General features: G+C 36.8%; 1 protein-coding gene across 2 annotated transcripts in view; it reads right to left on the bottom strand.

Moving 5' to 3' along the window:
- gcgrb (glucagon receptor b) overlaps positions 1-22,869 on the bottom strand; it is a 167,811-nt gene that overhangs the window by 9,863 nt on the left and 135,079 nt on the right. For both annotated transcript variants that reach the window (XM_062032469.1, XM_062032470.1), the window contains exons 8-12: positions 18,474-18,633; positions 18,224-18,284; positions 17,908-17,977; positions 14,065-14,153; positions 8,822-8,966 (exon numbers count right to left, since the gene is read on the bottom strand). In XM_062032469.1, coding sequence (XP_061888453.1) covers positions 8,822-8,966; positions 14,065-14,153; positions 17,908-17,977; positions 18,224-18,284; positions 18,474-18,633 — 525 coding nt within the window. The remainder of the gene's footprint in view (positions 1-8,821; positions 8,967-14,064; positions 14,154-17,907; positions 17,978-18,223; positions 18,285-18,473; positions 18,634-22,869) is intronic.

The raw sequence follows: 22,869 nt of genomic DNA, 5'->3' as shown, positions 1-22,869 counted from the left end.
CACTTCAAATCAGAAACAAAATCGGCCTACTATCACCTCAAAAATGTAAAAAGACTTAGAGGGCTCATGTCAGCTCAAGACTTTGAAAAACTTGTACATGCCTTTATTACCAGTAGGCTAGACAATTGTAATGGTCTCCTTGCAGGTCTTCCCAAAAAAACTGTCAGGCAGCTACAGCTTGTTCAGAACGCTGTTGCTAGAGTTCTAACAAAGACCAAAAAATGTGAGCACATTACACCAATTCTTAAATCCTTACATTGGCTCCCTGTACATCAGAGAATTGATTTCAAAATCCTCCTGCTCACATATAAATCACTACATGGTCTAGGGCCGAAGTATATTACTGATATGCTCCCACTATATAAGCCCTCTAGATCACTAAGATCTTCTGAGACCAATCTGTTAGCGGTTCCCAGAGTAAACTCAAATCAAGGGAGAGCATCATTCAGTCACTATGCAACAAATAGCTGGAATAAACTTCCTGAAGATGTCAGACTTTCCCCAACTATTGACTACTTTTAAAACTAGACTGAAAACTTTTATGTTCACCTTAGCTTTCAGCTAAATCTTTTAATCTTTTAACTTTTAACGTCTGCACTGTTTTTATTTTTATTGTCTGCATTTTAATTTTGCTTTTATTTTCTTTCATTTCACTTTGTTGTCTGTGAAGCACTTTGAGTCTGCCTTGTGTATGAAAAGCGCTATACAAAAAAAGTTGCCTTGCCTTGCCTACTACTAAAAGATAAGTTGTCAAGTATGTTCACTATTTTATTTAAGGCCAAATGTAATATTCGATTGCAATAAGAAACATATGTTTAATGTATCGTAGGATTTTTTGTTAAAATAAAGCCAATAAGGCCATGTGACCTCGAACCCAATGGGGAAGAGTCCGGTGCGACGGCGAGTGTAACGTCGCAGCTGCACAGCTGGCGAGGGGATTCAGGCAGGTGCATGATGGCTGCGGGAGCCGCTGCGGAAATCCACGCAAAAATCCAAAGTGGCGCTGCTGCAGGTGTACAAGACACCCGTAAAATGGGAATGCGCAGGTTGCCTATTAACATGCCGGTGACGAGGAGCACAGGCAACAGGCCTGTGCCTCCGCAGCTAATGAGGATAGCGAGGGCCAGACAATCGCTTCTGCAGTAGGCAAGATGGCTGCTGGGCTGGAGATCTAGCAGGTGGCCTCGTCGGACTCACGGGAAAAGAGGCTGACATTGATGGAGGACCCACTTAAGGAGAGGTTGGTGGCGCCGTCGGAGGACCCACTGGAGACGAGGCCGGTAGCAGGGTATCGGGTACCGTTGTTGAAGTAAAAGGTGCCGCACAGCATCCCATAGTCCCAACCCCCATCCCCCCGCACCCTCAGCCAAGGGGACAAATGCCTGAAGTCCACATGGAAACTCACAGACGAGAGGGGTGGGTGGGAGGGAGCTTGAGGAGAAGCCGGGGAGTCCGCCAATGTGGCCAAAAGGTTAAAACAATTGTCCAAGAGTGTGGCCTCTTCAGCTGCCCTGGCCACTATACGGCTTCCTCGCTGCTCCAAATTACAAGCAGAACGGGGAACGGGTGTCGCTGCGAGGTCACTCATTGGCTGGAAGATTCTGTCACGCTCGATCACGGCTGCTGTAGTTGTGACCTCAAGATGCAGGAGACAGGTAGCGACGTGCAGGTAAGAGTCTTTTGATAATAAAAAAAAACTAAAGATATGTGCTTGAGGGAATGCACAAAGCTGTGCCAGTTGGCACAAAGCTGTGCCAGTTAGCAAAGCAACGTAACATAATTAAGGCTGTAACCAAGGTAATCTTCCAGCACTGGATGAAGGGCAGGCTGGTTTATAAGGAAGCCGTTTTGGCAACCATGAACAAGTGTGCTCAGGTTGCCAAGGACAGATGAGGGAAATAGCGGTCAGGCCAGAATGGTGAAACCGGACAGGAAATGAAACAAAATAAGAGCGCTGGACAGAAAGCAAGCACCAATGATTGTCACACACACACTGGGTGTGGTGAAATTTGTCCTCTGCATTTGACCCATACCCTTGTTCACCCCCTGGGAGGTGAGGGGAGCAGTGGGCAGCAGCGGTGCCGCGCCCGGGAATCATTTTTGGTGATTTAACCCCCAATTCCAACCCTTGATGCTGAGTGCCAAGCAGGGAGGTAATGGCTCCCATTTTTATAGTCTTTGGTATGACTCGGCCAGGCTTTGAACTCACAACCTACCGATCTCAGGGCGGACACTCTAACCACTAGGCCACTGAGTAGGTCCACTAGGCCACTGAGTAGGAAACAAAGAAACACAAAACATGTCAGACCTGTCACGACATGTCATGACAGGTTTAAAGAAAAAATTATCCTTGAACCTCAGGTAAAACTAAAAAAAAAATGCTATGAATGAAATTAAATGTTTGGGTTTAATAAATTGATGAAAATTATCGTGCAATCTCAACATACAAGTCATAAGGAGGCAAGAAATAGCTTCAATAATAATAAGTGAAATGAGAAATATTAGATCAAAAGAAAAATCACACCATTTTCTTCTCGATAGTATTACATTTAGAGTTATTGATGTATGAATTATGGTGGAAACAACTACAGACGTTTTACATTTTTGAGTGTTGTTTAGTTTGAAGAGGGGTCGTTGGGTAATATTTTGGTTAGATAGATTAAGATTTTTATTAATAAACCTTGAATCTTTAATTTGCTTAAATTTAGAAGATATTGTTCATTTGATATAGAATGTACGAGAGCAATTATAACCTGCTACAAAGAATGTGTACAACAATTATGTTTCTACAAAAAAGACAAATACAACCTTACTTTTTTTTTTATTATAAGTTTTGTATGCCTAATTTTGGGGACAGTTTTGCTTCCGTTACAAGTGTGAGTTGAATGTTTGCAGTAATTATTGGTGTTGTGCTTGGCAGTAGCTTATGCTACTTTGTGTAAACGAGTAGCAATTTCCGTGGGAGTAGCTTTGTATTGCTAAAGCTACGTAGGGGCTAAAAGAAGAGACAGGGGAAAGAAGAGAGAAAATAAGAGAGAATTGACTGTGCAGGTCAGAGGAGCAGGGTACAAGGAAAGAATCAGGAAAAAAATTAATGTACGTTGTATAGAGAAATTCCAGAAATTGATTGGTTGATTCAGTAAGAGGGTTTCAGTCTACGGCCGCAAGGTCCAAACCCCAATTTAAAAAAAATGTATTTTTTTTTATTTTTATTTTTTCATTTTTTAAAATCTGTCATTTCTAATCCATTTTTCTACCGCTTGCTACTCTCGGTGTCTCCTAGGCGCTCAGGCAAATCATATTCTCTAAAACTGCACTTTATCATCGATAAGGTGACATTCACGCACTTGAATATATATATATATTATAGTGCTCAAATATATAGAGCACTGTCACGCTCGAGCATGGTTGTGTGTTGTGTCGTCTCAAGAATGTTCAGTGAAAGGAGAAGTAGGAAGGGAAGGTGAGGTAAGAGTCTTTTAATAATAAAAAAAACCTAAAGATTTGTGCAGTGTAGGGAATGCACAATGAGCAGATTATATGTTAGGTCAGGAAAAACAGCAGAGGCTATTTATCTTACATCCCTGAAGAGCAGGGAAACCTGCGAATCAGGCTTGTAGGGATGAAATAGCCTCTGTGTTTTTTCCTGACCTAACGTGTGTGTGTATATGTATATATATTATATATTTATATATATATATATATATATATATATATATATATATATATATATATATATATATATATATATATATATATATATATATATATATATATATATATATATATATATATATATATATATATATATATATATATATTGTATATATATGATATTATATAATATCATATTGTATGTATTATATTATATATATATATATATATATATATATATATATATATATATATATATATATACACACACATACATATATATAATAAAATGTATATATATATATATATATATATATATTATATAATATCATAATATATATATAATATTATATATATATATACATATATATACATATACATATATATATACATATATACATATATATATATATATATACATATATATATACATATATATACATATATATTTATATATATATATATACATATATATATACATATATATATATATATATATATACATATATATATATAATATAATGTATATATATATATATATATATATATATATATATATATATATATATAATATAATAGGGGTGTGGGGAAAAATCGATTCGAATTCGAATCGCGATTCTCATGTTGTGCGATTCAGAATCGATTCTCATTTTTAAAAAATCGATTTTTTTTTAAATTGTATTATTATTATTATATATTTTTTTTTTTAAATTAATCAATTCAACAAAACAATACACAGCAATACCATAACAATGCAATCCTAATCCAAAACCAAACCCGACCCAGCAACACTCAGAACTGCAATAAACAGAGCAATTGAGAGGAGACACAAACACGACACAGAACAAACCAAAAGTAGTGAAACAAAAATGAATATTATCAACAACAGTATCAATATTAGTTACAATTTCAACATAGCAGTGATTAAAAATCCCTCATTGACATTATCATTAGACATTTAGTTTATGAGATGCGATGCAAGTGTAAGCCACTGTGACACTATTGTTCTTTTTTTTTTTTTTTTTTTTTTTTAATTAATGCTTGTAATGATAATATCAATGAGGGATTTTTAATCACTGCTATGTTGCAATTGTTACTAATATTGATACTGTTGTTGATAATATTAATTTTTGTCTCACTACTTTTAGATTGTTCCGTGTCATGTTTGTGTGTCCTCAATTGCTCTCAATTGCTCTGTTTATTGCTATTCTGAATGTTGCTGGGTCGGGTTTTGTTTTGAAATTGTATTGCATTATTATGGTATTGTTGTGTATTGTTTTCATTAAAAAAAAATCAAAAAAAATAATCGTTTTTGAATCGAGAATCGTGTTGAGTAGAAAAAAAATCGATTCTGAATCGAATCGTGACCCCAAGAATCGATTTTGAATCGAATCGTGGGACACCCAAAGATTCCCAGCCCTATTATATAATATCATATTATATATATTATATATTTTCTGTATATATATTATAATATATAATATTATATTATATATATTATATACATATATACATATATATATACATATATATATATATATATATATATATATATATATATATATATATATATATATATATATACATATATATATATATATATATATATATACATATATATATATATATATATATATATATATATATATATATATACATATATATATATATATATATATATATATACATATATATATATACACATATATATATATATATATATATATATATATATATGTATGTATATATATATATATACATATATATATACATATATTTATATATATATATATATATATATATATATATATATATATATATATATATATATATATATATATATATATATATATATATATATATATATATATATATATATATATATATATATATATATATATATATATATATATATATATATATATACTTAAGAACACACATTAAGGTGAGTTGAGTTTAAAGTTTTACTGCACATAATAACTATTACCAATTGTTCCAAAACAACACACAAGTCATTTTTTTTATGTCAAGCTATAGAAGGAAGCTGTTTTTAATTACTATCGACAGAGAACTTGAATATAATTTTAGGGTTTGGCCAAAGAAAATGTACACTAAAATAAATACATAGTTTGGGGTTATGGGGACCCCCAGAGGCAGTTATAGGGTGTCCCCTGCTAAATGACAATTAGTTAATTGTAATAGACATTTATTGGGGCCATTTAGTTCCGTATGTACACTCTCAGTTACATTTAAATCATTACCTATGTAAGAACTTAAAATGTAGAAGTTAAATAATAATTTCATTTTGTTTGACTCTGTTCCACAGCCAGGAAAATATGTTTACTTTAAATATGTTCAGTTTTGTCGACTTCCGTTCATGTTTGTTAAAGAAGAAATGCACTTTTTTTTGGAATTGTGCCGATTGTTCACAAGCATTTTGAAACACATGACGACGGATAGATTTTTGTTCAATGTATTGTACAATATATAATAACCTTTCATCACTGCTCTGTGTAGAATACTTCCACATGCTGAGTGTGTGGTTCTCAGGCTGCAACGTGTTGGAGGAAGGCTGTGCAGAGATCATATACACAACCTAGAAAATCATTGACAGTTATGGTTGCCATCAGAGGGCCGCTTGTAACAGTGAATAATATTTCAAGGTATAAATGTATAAATATAATACATGTATATCATTGCCTACGCATGGATTATTATAAAGGTCTTTATGTACACAGTAAAACACTGCTTTAAATTTTATTGCAAAAAACTGGCCTGCTCAGTCGCTAGAATTTTACCATACGTAATATACGTTTTTGTATTTATTTTCTTTACAGAATATTACTGTAAATGAAAAGGAAAAATGGTAAAACTGTTTTTTTATGGTAAAGTACAATCAAATGAGCTACCAGTTTTTTACCGTAAAATCTCTTAGTTTTGATAGTGTATTAATTTGTAAGGAAAAACGGTACCAAAGCTGTGTTTATGGTTAAAAAAAAAAAGGCAGCTCAGTCACCAGAATTTTACCGTAAAGTCTATTGTCATTTTTACAGTCTATAATTTGATGTAAAACTTGCGTTGAAATTATATGTCAAGCATATATTTAAGTTTTCATTTTTATTCTATCAAAATGTTTTGTAATGTATGACGATGTGTGATTTTGTTGCATTATTAGATAAAATTAAAGTTTGAAATACAGTACATTGTCAAAAATATTTGGCCACCCATTCAAATGATGAGAATCAGGTGTCCTAATCACTTGGCCCGGTGTATAAAATCAAGCACTCAGGCATGGAGACCGTTTCTACAAACATTTGTGAAAGAATGGGCCGCTCTCAGTGATTTCCAGCGTGGAACTGTCATCATACTTGCCAACCTTGAGACCTCAGAATTCGGGAGATGGGGGGGAGGGGCAGCGGGGTTGAGGTGGGCAGGGTTGGGGTGGGCGTGGTTTGGTGGTAGCGGGGGTGTATATTGTAGCCCGGAAGAGTTAGGGCTGCCAGGGATTCTGGGTATTTGTTCTGTTGTGTTTATGTTGTGTTATGGTGCGGATGTTCTCCCGAAATGTGTTTGTCATTCTCGTTTGGTGTGGGTTCACAGTGTGCTGCATATTTGTAACAGTGTTAAAGTTGTATATATACGGCCGCCCTCAGTGTGACCTGTATGGCTGTTGATGAAGTATGTCTTGCAATCACTTACGTGTGACTGTAGAAGCAGCATACAACATGTAACTGGGCCAGCAAGTTGTTTGTATGGAGAAAAAGCGGACGCGGGTGAAAATCGGGAGAAATTCGGGAGAATGGTTGCCCGGGGGCACTGAAATTCGGGAGTGTCCCGGAAAAATCGGGAGGGTTGGCAAGTATGACTGTCATAGGATGCCACCTGTGCAACACATCCAGTCGTGAAATGTCCTCGCTCCTAAATATTCCAATGTCAAATTTATTGTAGGAAAAGTGAAGAGTTTGGGAACAACAGCAACTCAGCCACCAAGTGGTAGGCCACGTAAACTGACAGAGAAGGGTCAGCGGATGCTGAAGCGCATAGTGCAAAAACTTTCTGCACAGTCAGTTGCTACAGAGCTCCAAACTTCATGTGACCTATCCAAATAGCCCACGTACAGTACGCAGAGAGCTTCATGGAATGGGTTTCCATGGCCGAACATCTGCATCTAAGCCATACATCACCAAGTCTAATGCAAAGCGTGGGATGCAGTGGTGTAAAGCACGTCCCCACTGGACTCTAGAGCAGTGGAGACGCCTTCTCTGGAGTGATGAATCACGCTTTTCCATCTGGCAATCTGATAGACCAGTCTGGATTTGGAGGTTTCCAGGAGAACGGTACATTTCGGACTGCATTCTGCTTGGTGGAGGAGGAATTATGGTGTCGGGTTGTTTTTCAGAAGTTGGGCTTGGGGCCCCTTAGTTCGAGTGAAAGGAACTTTGAATGCTCCAGGATACCGAAACATTTTGGACAATTCCATGGGATGGCACTTCAAGTTCATATGTGAGTAAAGGCAGATGGCCCAATACTTTTGGCAATTTAGTGTATATGCAATACGTGCATTTTTTTTCCATCTCAAATTGGAAAGAACAATACATTTAGTAAGAAAAGATAAAGTACTTTATTATCACATGCTATTTCCAGGCTTTCACAGGCCACTTTAAATGAAGTGGCTGGCCAGATCTGGCTCCCGGGCCTTAAGTTTGACACAATTTTTCACTTCCTGTCACTCACCGTTGGCACATGTTTGATGCTGTTGAAAAAACATGAGCCATGACGTCGAGACTTTTATGGAACAAATGAATTTGTCGGCAAGAAATGTTATTATTTTTGTCGGTAAATTGTGGTTTACTTTTATACACAACTACTGAGTATTTCATATCAATATCCTCCTGAGAGCCAGCATCCTTTGAAGTGGACTTTTTTTTATTTCCACAGCAGAGGATGCTGGCTCTCTGAAGGTTACATACAGTAGATTTATGGTACCTCTTTAATTAAAGCAACAATTCAAAAGCTGTCAATACCACCACAATAGTGTTATTCTACTCCAAATCTGTTGCAGTGTATGATTTCCAAGTTCTTATGGACTGGATTATGGTTCTGCATTTTTTTATGTATGTAATGCAGGCCCGATAAACAAAGATCATGTGTGCGGTTGACTGCTGACCTGAAAGGAGTTGAACAGGAGGTCACAGAAAAGTCGGATCAGGCGCAGCATTGAACCTTTTGGGACGGACTCGTCAATGACAAAAGTGAAGAGAATGGCGTGAATCCCCAGCAGAGGGATGAGAGTGAGGGTCGACTTTGCTAATCTGGAGCAAAACACAAACATGAATATCAGGGTGGACTAGGTCATTAGTAGTAGTGCAGTGGTACCTTGGTTTACCAGGGCCGCACCCGGGTTTGAGTTGTTCTGGCGAGACGTGGTTCACATTGGAATTCATGCAACCCCTGCATCTGCGCATGTGTATGAATCCAAGGAATGCGGGAATATAAATGTTCTTTGAAGGATTCTTTGACTTGACTACAATCGTTAAACTAAATGACGCTGTTTTTTTTTGTATTTTGTCATTTAATTTACATGTTTCACACTACAAACAATCAAATGTCGATATATTAAGTGGGTAACACTTTAGTATGGGGAACATATTCTAAGTAACAAAGACTCAACTTAGAGTTATTTGGACACTAGGGGAACATATAAGGGTTAGGGTTAGGGGTAGGGTTGGGGTTAGGGTTAGGATTGGGGTTGGGGTTAGGGTTAGGGTTAGGGTTACTGATAAATAGGGATGTCCGATAATGGCTTTTTGCCGATATCCGATATTCTGATATTGTCCAACTCTTAATTACCGATACCGATATCAACCGATACCGATATATACAGTCGTGGAATTAACACATTATTATGCCTAATTTGGACAACTAGGTATGGTGAAGATAAGGTTCTTTTTTTTTTTTAAATTAATAAAATAAGATAAATAAATTAAAAACAATATAAAAACAGTTACATAGAAACTAGTAATTAATGAAAATGAGTCAAATTAACTGTTAAAGGTTAGTACTATTAGTGGACCAGCAGCACACACAATCATGTGTGCTTACAGACTGTATCCCTTGCAGACTGTATTGATATATATTGATATATAATGTAGGGACCAGAATATTAATAACAGAAAGAAACAACCCTTTTGTGTGAATAAGTGTGAATTTTTGGGGTTTGTGCACTAATTGTAAATGTATCTTGTGTTTTTTATGTTGATTTAATAAAAATAAATAAATAAATAAAACCATACCGATAATAAAAAAAACGATACCGATAATTTCCGATATTACATTTTAAAGCATTTATCGACATCTCTACTGATAAGCAATAATTCTGAGGTTATTGAGGGAAGACTCTTAGTTAATGGCTTACTGGTTGTATAATAAGGCCATGCAGAATAAGGCATTAATAAGTACTTAATAATGACTAATTAAGAGCCAATATGTTACTAATTTGCATGTTAATAAGCAACTAATTAATGGTGAATATGTTCCCCATACTAAAGTGTTACCATTAAGTGAAATAGTTTAATGTGAAGATGTCGAAAATCGAACGCCGCAAGGCCTGCTGGGAGTGCTTTTGGTTTCCCGGCAAAAAAAAAAAGAAATCTAATAAATCAAAAATGCGGTCATTTGTAGCATGTAATATCTACTGTTTATAAAATGACAAAATACAAAAAAGTGGCACGTGAAGAAGTAATGTGCAAATAGATATCCGCATTACATTGCTTCATAAGCATGCGCAGATGCTTAGGTTGCATGAATTTCAAATGGGAGCACGTCACCCCACAACACCGTCCCTCCGCTATTTTTTGCCTGAAAATGCAAGCAAAAATTGGAGTTCTGAGCCAGCTTCAGACACCTCCACACCACCACTTGGCATAGGGTGTGCCACAGTGAACCTGGTTAGACCATGTTAATAATAATAATAATAATAATAGATTTTATTTGTAAAAAGCACTTTACGTTGAGCAAACAACCTCAAAGTGCTACAGTGTTAAAAAAAAGAAAAAGAAAATAGTAATAATAATAATAATAATAATAATAAAAGATAATAAAAATAAATAAAATATAAAACTAGAAACAGCCCAATAGCTAGAACCAGCATGCATATCTATAAAAATCTATAAAAAGGCTTTTTTTACTTGTTAGCGCTGTAGCAAGACATATAACTTTGTTCGTTCAACATCCGGCCTGAAGAAAGTAAGTGTTAAAGGACAGTGCTGAGAAAAAGAGGTGGATGAAATTCATTGAATTAAAAAATATATAAGTAAATAATATGAGAGAGGTGTGCATGAAGTCGATTTGGTGAAGCAGTACGGCCGTAGCAGTGCTAGTCTTACACTTAAACTTAGACTTATACTTTCTTTTTATTGTCATTCAAATTTGAACGTTACAGTACAGTTAAGAACGAAATTGCGTTCCATTCTCTCATGGTAGTGCATGATAAAATAGCAATAAGGTGCAGATATAAATAAATAGATTACTGTACAGATACATATATTGCACTTTTGCATATGCATCTGTGCCATACTGAAGCAGAAGCTATTATAATGCCAACCAAGGGCACTGAAATAATTTTTTAAATGGCGGACATTAATTCGCAAAAAATATGGAGAAGCTGCTGATGGCGTGTTTGACGGACAATCAGCTCAGAAGATACCGTAGAAAGCCGCTCTCCAAGGTAAAAGTTGTACATTCTTATTACATTACTACTGTAGTTGTGTGTAGTATATACTATTTTATTGTACACCAGTGGTGTGCTGTCAGGGCCAGCAAGGCCTTCTCTGCTGGCTAACATATCCAGAAATCATTCTCGTAATTAAAGATAAAATATCTTTTTTTTTTTACTTTCCCTAAATATCTGGCGAAGTTGGTAGAGTGGCCGTGCCAGCAATCGGAGGGTTGCTGGTTACTGGGGTTCAATCCCCACCTTCTACCATCCTAGTCACGTCCGTTGTGTCCTTGGGCAAGACACTTCACCCTTGCTCCTGATGGCTGCTGGTTAGCGCCTTGCATGGCAGCTCCCGCCATCAGTGTGTGAATGGGTGTGTGAATGGGTGAATGTGGAAATACTGTCAAAGCACTTTGAGTACCTTGAAGGTAGAAAAGCGCTATACAAGTATAACCCATTTATCATTTATTATCATTTATATTCTCTTCATGTCATATTATGCTCCTTCCAGTAATGTTGTTTTTAGTTTTAGTTTGTATCCAATCAGAATTCAGCTATCTTATGTTGCCATGCTGTACCAAATCTGCCAGACGCCTTCAGAATCAACAATGCAGGCGTCCGTGCACTGTAAGTGAACGGGGACATACAGTTGATAGACAGTTGCGATAGCTAATCAGATCACGAGTTGTTGTCACTAAGGCCTTCTAGATGGCTTCACGTTGAACGTGACGTTGTCCTGTGATTGGATATTTACCGGGAGCAAGTGAATTTGAGAACACATAGAGATAGCCAATCAGATCACAAGTTGTTGACAGTAGCTGTTCTATTAAAACTAGAAGTTGTAAACTCTTGTTTTATAGTGTGTCATGCTTGTCATTTAATTAACATTGTTACATGTGTATTTGTCGCCATCATGTGGTCAGGGCAGTTATTATATATTTGAGAAGTGTGTACTTTGAATCAAACGTTATTGATCGGAAGTTGCATAAGCCAAGCAGAGAAATGTACGGTATACACTACCGTTCAAAAGTTTGGGGTCACATTGAAATGTCCTTATTTTTGAAGGAAAAGCACTGTACTTTTCAATGAAGATAACTTTAAACTAGTCTTAACTTTAAAGAAATACACTCTATACATTGCTAATGTGGTAAATGACTATTCTAGCTGAAAATGTCTGGTTTTTGATGCAATATCTACATAGGTGTATAGAGGCCCATTTCCAGCAACTATCCCTCCAGTGTTCTAATGGTACAATGTGTTTGCTCATTGGCTCAGAAGGCTAATTGATGATTAGAAAAACCCTTGTGCAATCATGTTCACACATCTGAAAACAGTTTAGCTCGTTACAGAAGCTACAAAACTGACCTTCCTTTGAGCAGATTGAGTTTCTGGAGCATCACATTTGTGGGGTCAATTAAATGCTCAAATTGGCCAGAAAAAGAGAACTTTCATCTGAAACTCGACAGTCTATTCTTGTTCTTAGAAATGAAGGCTATTCCACAAAATTGTTTGGGTGACCCCAAACTTTTGAACGGTAGTGTATGTTTTAATGTATTTTTAAATGCGCCAGAAAATAACCCGTTTTGTACACTGTTGATGTGGTTCAATTTGGAGTAGGGCGTACATGTGTTCCTGTATAGTATTTCTCCAGCAATGGTCATGTGGTGACATCAATTATGGTATTTTGAAAGGTAATCTTTGAAGTCAGAGATCACTGAAGGCCTAGGTGGGAAACAGTCAAACACTGTTCAAACTTTGTGCATTTTAAGAAATTGTACAAATCTAATATTTTGGTTCGGTATAGTGAAGTCTAGACTTATTTTGAATGTAAGTATGAATGACTTATATGACTTCCTGATGATGTTATATTGAGAATAACAAGCACATAGTTCTGGGTAAATTAAGTTATGTGGATCCAGATGAATGTGATAAAATGCGGTTCAGAGGAAACTGGATATTAGTTAAAGTAACTGTCTAAAAAAGGGGGGGATTCAAAAAGTTTATATTTCTTCCCATTACCCTTTTGAGATATGCTTAATTTTATTTTATTTTTTTGTGAAATAATAATATTGCCATTGAGCACAAGTCTGTTCAATGGAGATATGTATGTATATGATGTACTACATGTGTGATGTGGAGCTGACTATGACATACTCAATAAACAACTATCTATCTATATTTGTTATCTACAACAGTGATTTTTAAATGCGGGCTCCATTAAGTCATATGCCAAAGGATCACTTAATTAAAATGTGTGTTTTATTTTCCTTTATTCAAACACAGTGTCACTGTTCAAACTGTGTGTAATGTTCCAGTGACCAAAATAGTAAAAAAATACTTGTTAAATAAAACCGCTGCCTTGTTTTTAGTGAATACTAAGGCATACTATGCTACCGTATTTTAATGTTGGTCATTATGGGGTACTTGGTCAGCCAGATTTTTTCTGAGGTTGTACTTGGATAAAAACTTTGTGAACCACTGGGGCATGGATTAATTGGATTTCAATTAATTTCAAGGTGGAAAATGTATATGGGATATGAGAGCTTTGTCACAGAACATGTTATATGTCAAGGCACCACTGGTACTTATAATAAAAGTTTTGGTAAAAACTTGTGTATCCAGTATATATGCATATAAAGTATTTGCATGCGGGATACAAACTGAATATAAGTGGTTTGAAACTGGTTTCTGACCTGAACTTGTAGTCCGTGTATCTCATCTGGTGAGCTCTCAGTTTAGACATCAGGATTTTGATGATTCGAATGAAAATGAAAAAATTGATCTGTAATGAGAGGGGACAGAAATATGACTTTAATTGGGTTACAGGACTTCCAACACTTGAGTCCTTCCTGCTTGACTTGAGCCGGACAGACATGATCGTAGAGCACACACACACACACACGCACACGCACACGCACTCGCACTCGCACACGCACTCGCACACAAACACATACACACACACACCCACACACACACATACACACACATTTTGTATTTGTTACCTTCTTGAGACCTCTGAAAAATGCCTCCCTTATTAGGACCTCCCTTACTAGATATATAAAGATTTGTACTTACAACATTAATAATATTTACATACTATGCAAATATAAAAAACTTATTGTGAAAAATTAGTTGGAATTTTACAAGAAAAAGGTCACAATTTCACAAGTAAAACTTAGAATTTTGCCATTTTTATAATAAAAGTCGTAATTTTACTCAACGCAAGTCAAAATTTTACAAGAAAAACTGAACATTTGTGCAATATTATGATAAAAGTTAGAATTTTACTACAACAGGCGCAATTTTACAAGAAAAACTTAACATTTTGGCAATTTTATGAAAAGAGTCGTAATTTTACCCAACAAAAGTCACAATTTTTTAAGAAAACGTTAAAAAAATTGGCAATATTATTATAATAATCGGAATTTTATATGGCAAAATGATGACAAAAGTCATAAGTTTACTCAAAATTTTTTACTATTTTACAAGAACAACAAAACAATTGGCAATATTGTGATCAAAGTCAGAATGTTATATGACAAATGTCACCAATTTGCATAAAAAAGTAATAATTTAACATAAAAAAGTAGTAATTTTACATAAAAAAGTAATAATTTTATGAGAAAATATTGCAGTATTACAGAAACAGAAATAATATGAGAAATTGTTCCCAATTTTATAAGAAAAAGGTCAACACATTGTGAGAAAAAGTCTGATTTTAGTTATTTTTTATCTTTTTTATTTTTTTGTTTGTAATTGGTTTTTAATTTTCATTATTTACTTCAAGTTATTACAGTATGTCTCTATATACATATTTATTTAATTTTATATATTAATATTAATTTTGGCCAAAGGGGGCACATTTCAATTTCTTACACACACTTGTTATTAAATATGTTGGCCAGAGGGGGAGCACTTTACATTTTTACACACACTTGTTATTTCATACGTTGACCAGAGGGGGAGCACTTTTAAAACCGACACACAGTCAATTTGAAAAATCCATCCTTTTTGGGACCGCCCTAATTTGGATAGATTTCCCCACCAGGGATGCAAATGAGACATTCTCTATTAGATGCAATGGTTTTCAGTATTGGGACCATGATTTATGTCACCGGTCCTCATATGGAAGGTACTTTTCCTTGTTGATGTCTCAAGAAGGGTAGAAATACAAGGACACACACACGCGCGTGCACACACACAAGCAACACACACAGACAGACACACACACACATGCAAAAACAAACACAAGGAGATCCAGTGCAGAACCCAACGTGATGGCAGAGCACATCCATTGATACAAATATTAGCTTTCCATTCGTCTAAAGTGTACATTTATATTCATCTGTCAGATGCATACAATATTGTTATTCCATATACAATCTTATTTCATACAACTATAACAATAATTGCCATGAAGGACGCATACATAGCAACACACACACTAACATACATCACATGTGAGAATACTGTAATATTCATGTGTTGCATCTATGTATGAGTGGTTTGATTGTTGTTGATGACCATTTGTGATAACATTTTCTCTTTGGAAACTAAAGTGTTTTATCCATTCATCCATCCGCCAGGCCTATTCTTTCTCTATCTACTCATCTATTCTATTCTATCTACTCCATCCACATCCAGCATCAAAAGTGAATACATCCCTGACATTTTGGCAACCATCATATTTTGTCTTCTCAAGGTTACATTGCTATAGAGGTGATGCCACTCCTCCACCTTGCACTCATCCACCTTTCCTAGTTGTGTTTGAAGTCGAGAAAGATACTTGGTCATTGCATCGCCTTCAGCTTTCTCAGCAAAGGAACATCTTGGGAGAGTTTGTGCTCATATGTTATAAAACTGCCACTTTCTCAAGAGAGCCATCATCCTTTGCTTTATAAAACCTGAATACATGTTGGAAACAATGTTTTCTTCAGAGGGTACCTTCCTCTTTTTTGACTTATAAATGTTGTTACAATATTGAATAGTCGTGTTAAGAAATGCCAATGTGTCAAATCATAAGGTTCATGCATTTAGTCTACCTTGGATGCCTCTGAACACTGTGTGTTGGAGTCTTTTTCTAACAGTGCACCATTTGTGACATCACAGATTGATGGACGTACTTATGTGGGCATTTGTAGTTCACTGCAAAAAAAAAAAGAACTGTCAAAATATAAGATAAAATGACTAGATTTTAGGAAAAATGTTTTAAAAACTAGTGAAATTACTATCTGTATGGACAGTTATTTGTACTTGATAAGACATCATGAATAAATAAAATAAATCTAGAAATTAGTAAAACTTTTAAGATAGAAATAGGTATTTTATTTTTAAAACATGCATTATTCAACTTGCAATTCTTAAATTAAGCATCTTCGAGATGTTACAGAATCTTTAAACCAGATTGTCTGACCTGTTTCCAGTGAGGGTTGGACCCTGCCAGGGCTCCACTTTGTCACTGATTCTGTTTATAACTTTTGTGGACAGAATTTATAGGCGCAGTCAGACCGTTGAGGGGATCCAGTTTGGTGGCTGCAGGATTAGGTCTCTGCTTTTTGCGGATGATGTGGTCCTGCTGGCCCCATATGACCAGAATCTTCAGCTCTCACTGGATCGGTTCGCAGGTGAGTGTGAAGTAACTGGGATGAAAATCAGCATTTCCAAGTCCGAGTCCATGGTTCTCGCCCGGAAAAGGTTGAGTGCCATCTCCGGGTTGGGGAGGAGATCCTTTCCCAAGTGGAGGAGTTCAAGCACCTCGGGATCTTGTTCACAAGTGAGGGAAGAGTGGATCGTGAGATCGACAGGCGGATCGTTGCAGCGTCTGCAGTGATGCGGACCCTTTATCGGTTCATCAAGGTGAAGAAGGAGCTAAGCCAAAAAGCAAAGCTCTCAATTTACTGGTCGATCTACGTTCCCATCCTCACCTATGGTCATGAGCTTTGGGTTATGACCGAAAGGACAAAATCACGGGTACAAGCGGCAGAAATGAGTTTTCACCGTCGGGTGGCGGGGCTCTCCCTTAGAGATAGGGTGAGAAGCTCTGTCATCCGGGAGGAACTCAGAGTAAAGCCGCTGCTCCTCCACGTCAAGAGGAGCCAGATGAGGTGGTTCGGGCATCTGCTCAGAATGCCCCCTGAACGCTTCTCTGTGGTAGGAGACCACAGGGAAGACCCAGGACATGGTGCAGAGACTATGTCTCCCAGCTGGCCTGGGAATGCCCCGCGATCCCCCGGGAGAGGGGAGAGGGAAGTCTGGGCTTCTCTGCTTAGGCTGCTGCCCCTGCGACCCGACTTTGGATAAGCGGAAGAAGATGGATGGAAGAATGGGCTATGTCATTTTCAGTTGATAATAAACTTATACTGCTATACATGCTGTAGCCTGACTTCTCTAATGTCCAAGTCAAGCTTTATGGTGTTGTACCTTGAGAATACATATATATATTGTACTGTGTTTCTACTGTGAGATACTGTATGCACCAACCAACACACACACACACACACATGCACACACAAAACAGAAAAATAGGAAAGACTTACGAGGTAAGCAACCAGTATTGGCGAACGAATGATCCACCAGTATCCCATGTTAATATTTCTCTCCCAGCACCTACACACACACACACACACACACACACACACACACACACACACACACACACACACACACACACACACACACACACACACACACACACACACACACACACACACACACACACACACACACACACACACACACACACACACACACACACACACACACACACACACACACATTCCCCATGTCTTAATGTGAGTGGCTCACTTCAGGTTATGGACAAAAAAGATGACAATTGCATTAAAAAAGACTCACTCTTCATTTTCATAGAGGTACTTCACTGTGATCCATGGTGAAACGAAGATAAGGGGCGCACCTGAGAATAAAGGAGGAAGGTTTCAGACTTCAGTTCACACAGTGTGGACAAATAATATCAAAAAGGTAAACATTGACATATTTGAGTAGATGTGAGCACAATGAATGCACAGTAAAAGACACTGTCATCAATAAATCACTGATGGAATCAAGGATCATGTAAATGATATTGGCAGATATGAAACCTTACCCCACCCAATGGCCAGGTAAATGTAGAAGTACTTCTTCTCACTAAACACGGTGATGACGAGCAGGCTGTGCAGGTAGATGCCCTCCACCAGCAGCCAATAGTTGTTGGCCATCACGGTGTACTGCATCATCACCACGGCACCCCGACACCAAATGGCAGCCTGGGAATATAAGAACATTCTATCAGTCTGCATCCTAATGACAGCAGACATTGTACAGTAAGTGATGTTTTATTATGTTGCGCTCATAAAATTTGCTGTGAGTAGTAATCGGTGAAAAAAAAAAAGCGACTGTCGTGTTGCGTTTTTTAAATTTATGCACGGTCAAATGCTTAAAATGACCAAATTACGTAAATAGTAAATGTTATTATAAATGTACATATATACTTACAGTGTGTATACAAAACCTTGATTGAGGAGTTTTGATGTGTTTTTAGAACGTTTTGTAGGCAGAATAAAGCGACTCCCGTAGGCTCCATCGTAAGCGGACTTTTGATGACATTTATTTAATATTTAAAATGCATTGAAAACAAAGAAAAACATATGTGTTCTTGTCTTACATAAGGATTGTAAATGATACACAAAATTCCCCCAAAAGTGCAGTTCCCCTTTAAATTAGGTTTTTGCATGCACCATCGGCTGTCACCATGGAGACACTCATTTTTTTTTTTTCATTCATTTTTATTTATCTCCTTCATTGATGAGGATCTTTGATAGACAATTATACCACAATTATTCAGTCACACCGTTACACACAAATGCCTGAGAAGGAGCAGGATGAAGAAAAATCTTATATTTTCCCGCCCCCTTCAACATAATACATAGTCTTACTTAATGATATATGAACCAACCATTACATCCAAATATACGTAAATATTTGGATGCAATTGAATGTGGAGGGAAATAAATATTTCCCTCCACATTCATGATATCATATGCTGCAATGGTCCAACCTGTGCTGTTTTGTTAAGTTGTGTAATATGCACCACACATGTGCACCTTTTTCTGGGCGACATACTGTAGAAAAGTGAACAGAACCAATTTTTAGCACATCAAAGAAGCACTCTGGCAGGCGTCGGCGTTGTGATATTGTGTCTAGAATGATCCATATAATATATAATATAATATATTTGATCCAGAATGATGAGATTGTGCATTTGTATAGTGTAGTAACAGGATGTGAGAAATGATGACTGCAGGTGAGAGACTCCCACGGACTTTGTGTATATTTTGATGGAAGTGTCATAATCTGTTGGGGGTGAACCCCAAGATGCAAAGATGGCAGGCGTGGCGCAGGAAAACATGACTTTAATAGTATAACAAGAGACAGGATAACAGGAGACAGCAAACAATAATCAAGCCCTGACTGGAGGGCGAGGCAGGCATAAATAGCAGCCAGCTGATTGACAACTGGTGTGGCCAGGCTGCCAATCAGCAGCAGGTGAGGGGAAACAGCACTCAGGCAGCCAAGCAGGAAATGGAACCAAAATAAGAGCGCTGACAGGAAATAAACACCAACCAAGGAAACACAACCCGACGTGAATGTGAAAAGATTAATTGTCACAGTTTCAGCCTCAGGTTAAGAATATGTTCCCCACAAAGTGGGAAAATCTACCGTTATACCCAGTGATGTCTTTATCCAGCATTGTCCAGTGATGCAGATCATCATTTTTTATGTAGTTAATCTATGTGAGATGTTTTGTTCAAATAATCAGCCTATGTATTTTACTCCAGTATTTTACTCCAGTACATGTAGCTGAATCCAGTAAAACTTACACCTGAAGATGTGCTTCAGTATATTGTTATACTACAAACCCTGTTTCCATATGAGTTGGGAAATTGTGTTAGATGTAAATATAAACGGAATACAATGATTTGCAAATCATTTCCAACCCATATTCAGCTGAATATGCTACAAAGACAACATATTTGATGTTCAAACTGATAAACATTTTTTTTTTTTGCAAATAATCATTAACTTTAGAATTTGATGCCAGCAACACGTGACAAAGAAGTTGGGAAAGGTGGCAATAAATACTGATAAAGTTGAGGAATGCTCATCAAACACTTATTTGGAACAACCCACAGGTGAACAGGCAAATTGGGAACAGGTGGGTGCCATGATTGGGTATAAAAGTAGATTCCATGAAATGCTCAGTCATTCACAAACAAGGATGGGGCGATGGTGAACACTTTGTCAACAAATGCGTGAGCAAATTGTTGAACAGTTTAAGAAAAACCTTTATCAACCAGCTATTGCAAGGAATTTGGGATTTCACCATCTACGCTCCGTAATATCATCAAAGGGTTCAGAGAATCTGGAGAAATCACTGCACGTAAGCAGCTAAGCCCGTGACCTTCGATCCCTCAGGCTGTACTGCATCAACAAGCGACATCAGTGTGTAAAGGATATCACCACATGGGCTCAGGAACACTTCAGAAACCCACTGTCAGTAACTACAGTTGGTCGCTACATCTGTAAGTGCAAGTTAAAACTCTCCTATGCAAGGCGAAAACCGTTTATCAACAACACCCAGAAACGCCGTCGGCTTCGCTGGGCCTGAGCTCATCTAAATGGACTGATACAAAGTGGAAAAGTGTTCTGTGGTCTGACGAGTCCACATTTCTAATTGTTTTTGGAAACTGTGGCAATGTGTCCTCCGGACCAAAGAGGAAAAGAACCATCCGGATTGTTATAGGCGCAAGGTTGAAAAGCCAGCATCTGTGATGGTATGGGGGTGTATTAGTGCCCAAGACATGGGAAACTTACACATCTGTGAAGGCGCCATTAATGCTGAAAGGTACATACAGGTTTTGGAGAAACATATGTTGCCATCCAAGCAACGTTACCATGGACGCCCCTGCTTATTCCAGCAAGACAATGCCAAGCCACGTGTCGCATCAACGTGGCTTCATAGTAAAAGAGTGCGGGTACTAGACTGGCCTGCCTGTAGTCCAGACCTGTCTCCCATTGAAAATGTGTGGTGCATTATGAAGCCTAAAATACCACAACGGAGACCCCCGGACTGTTGAACAACTTAAGCTGTACAGCAAGCAAGAATGGGAAAGAATTCCACCTGAGAAGCTTAAAAAATGTGTCTCCTCAGTTCCCAAACGTTTACTGAGTGTTGTTAAAAGGAAAGGCCATGTAACACAGTGGTGAACATGCCCTTTCCCAACTACTTTGGCATGTGTTGCAGCCATGAAATTCTAAGTTGATTATTATTTGCAAAAAAAAAAAAAAGTTTATGAGTTTGAACATCAAATATGTTGTCTTTGTAGTGCATTCAATTGAATATGGGTTGAAAAGGATTTGCAAATCATTGTATTCCGTTTATATTTACATCTAACACAATTTCCCAACTCACATGGAAACGGGGTTTGTAGATCAAACACTTAATTCTGATGTTTGAAATTTCATCTGCTGTACTGCAGTTTACTATCAGTACGTTTTCAATTAAGATAGTTGAGACTTAATTTTTAAAGTTCCCTTTCTGTGATGCTTTGAATTACACTGAAATATTCATACTTGGTAAAAAGTTGTTTTTAATAAAGATTTTTACTACAGAAAAAAAGTTCAAACTCTTTATTGACATTCTACATTGTTAAGATCAAACACTGAATCAGGAGCATACATATTCATAGCCTAATTTTGAAACAATTTCACTGTGTAGATATTCCTCCAGCAGGAGAAGTACTCATTAATTCATAACGTAACTGTGCATGAGAGTTTCATGCATTTTTTAATTTGTTCAACTTTTTTACATGAACAGCTGTTGGCTACAAAACCTAATTTGGCATTTTAGTTACGTGATAAAGACATCATTGCTTTCTGTATGATTCATGAGAATGAAATATTAGCACCTATTGGTCTATTATAGAAGAAGGCGCTCAGCCTTTGTTTTTGTCGTATTTCTATTGGTTGCAACCCCCTCTGCCCCCACCTCATTTTCATTTTTCTTTATTTAACCAGGTAAAATCTCATTCAGATTTTTTTATTTATTTATTTATTTTTTTTTTTTTTTACAAAAGCGACTTGGCCAAGATGGCAGCACAAACAGGTTTCATAAATACACATAACAACAAAAAAAACAGTAGCAGTCACACTCCATAGTTAAAAGTACAAATTCTTACAACATAAACATAAAAACATGCAATAGGTAAAAAAAAATAATAATTAAATGCCATCCATCCATCCATCCATTTTCTACCGATTGTCCCATTCGGAGTCGCGTGGGGTGCTGGAGCCTATCCCAGCTGTCTCAATAAAAACAATTTAAAAACATGGTAAAAACAAGTACGGTGCCCAATAAAAACTTTGGCCCGATCTTTTAAAAAAATGATAGTCTGTATCCGCCCCATACATACACTCTTAAGAGTATATACAGTACAGGCCAA

The sequence above is a fragment of the Entelurus aequoreus genome, linkage group LG22 (genome assembly GCF_033978785.1).
Source record: "Entelurus aequoreus isolate RoL-2023_Sb linkage group LG22, RoL_Eaeq_v1.1, whole genome shotgun sequence".
NCBI lineage: Eukaryota > Metazoa > Chordata > Actinopteri > Syngnathiformes > Syngnathidae > Entelurus > Entelurus aequoreus.
Note: the sequence above shows the minus strand (reverse complement) of the source record. Positions and strands in the feature narration are given on the sequence as shown.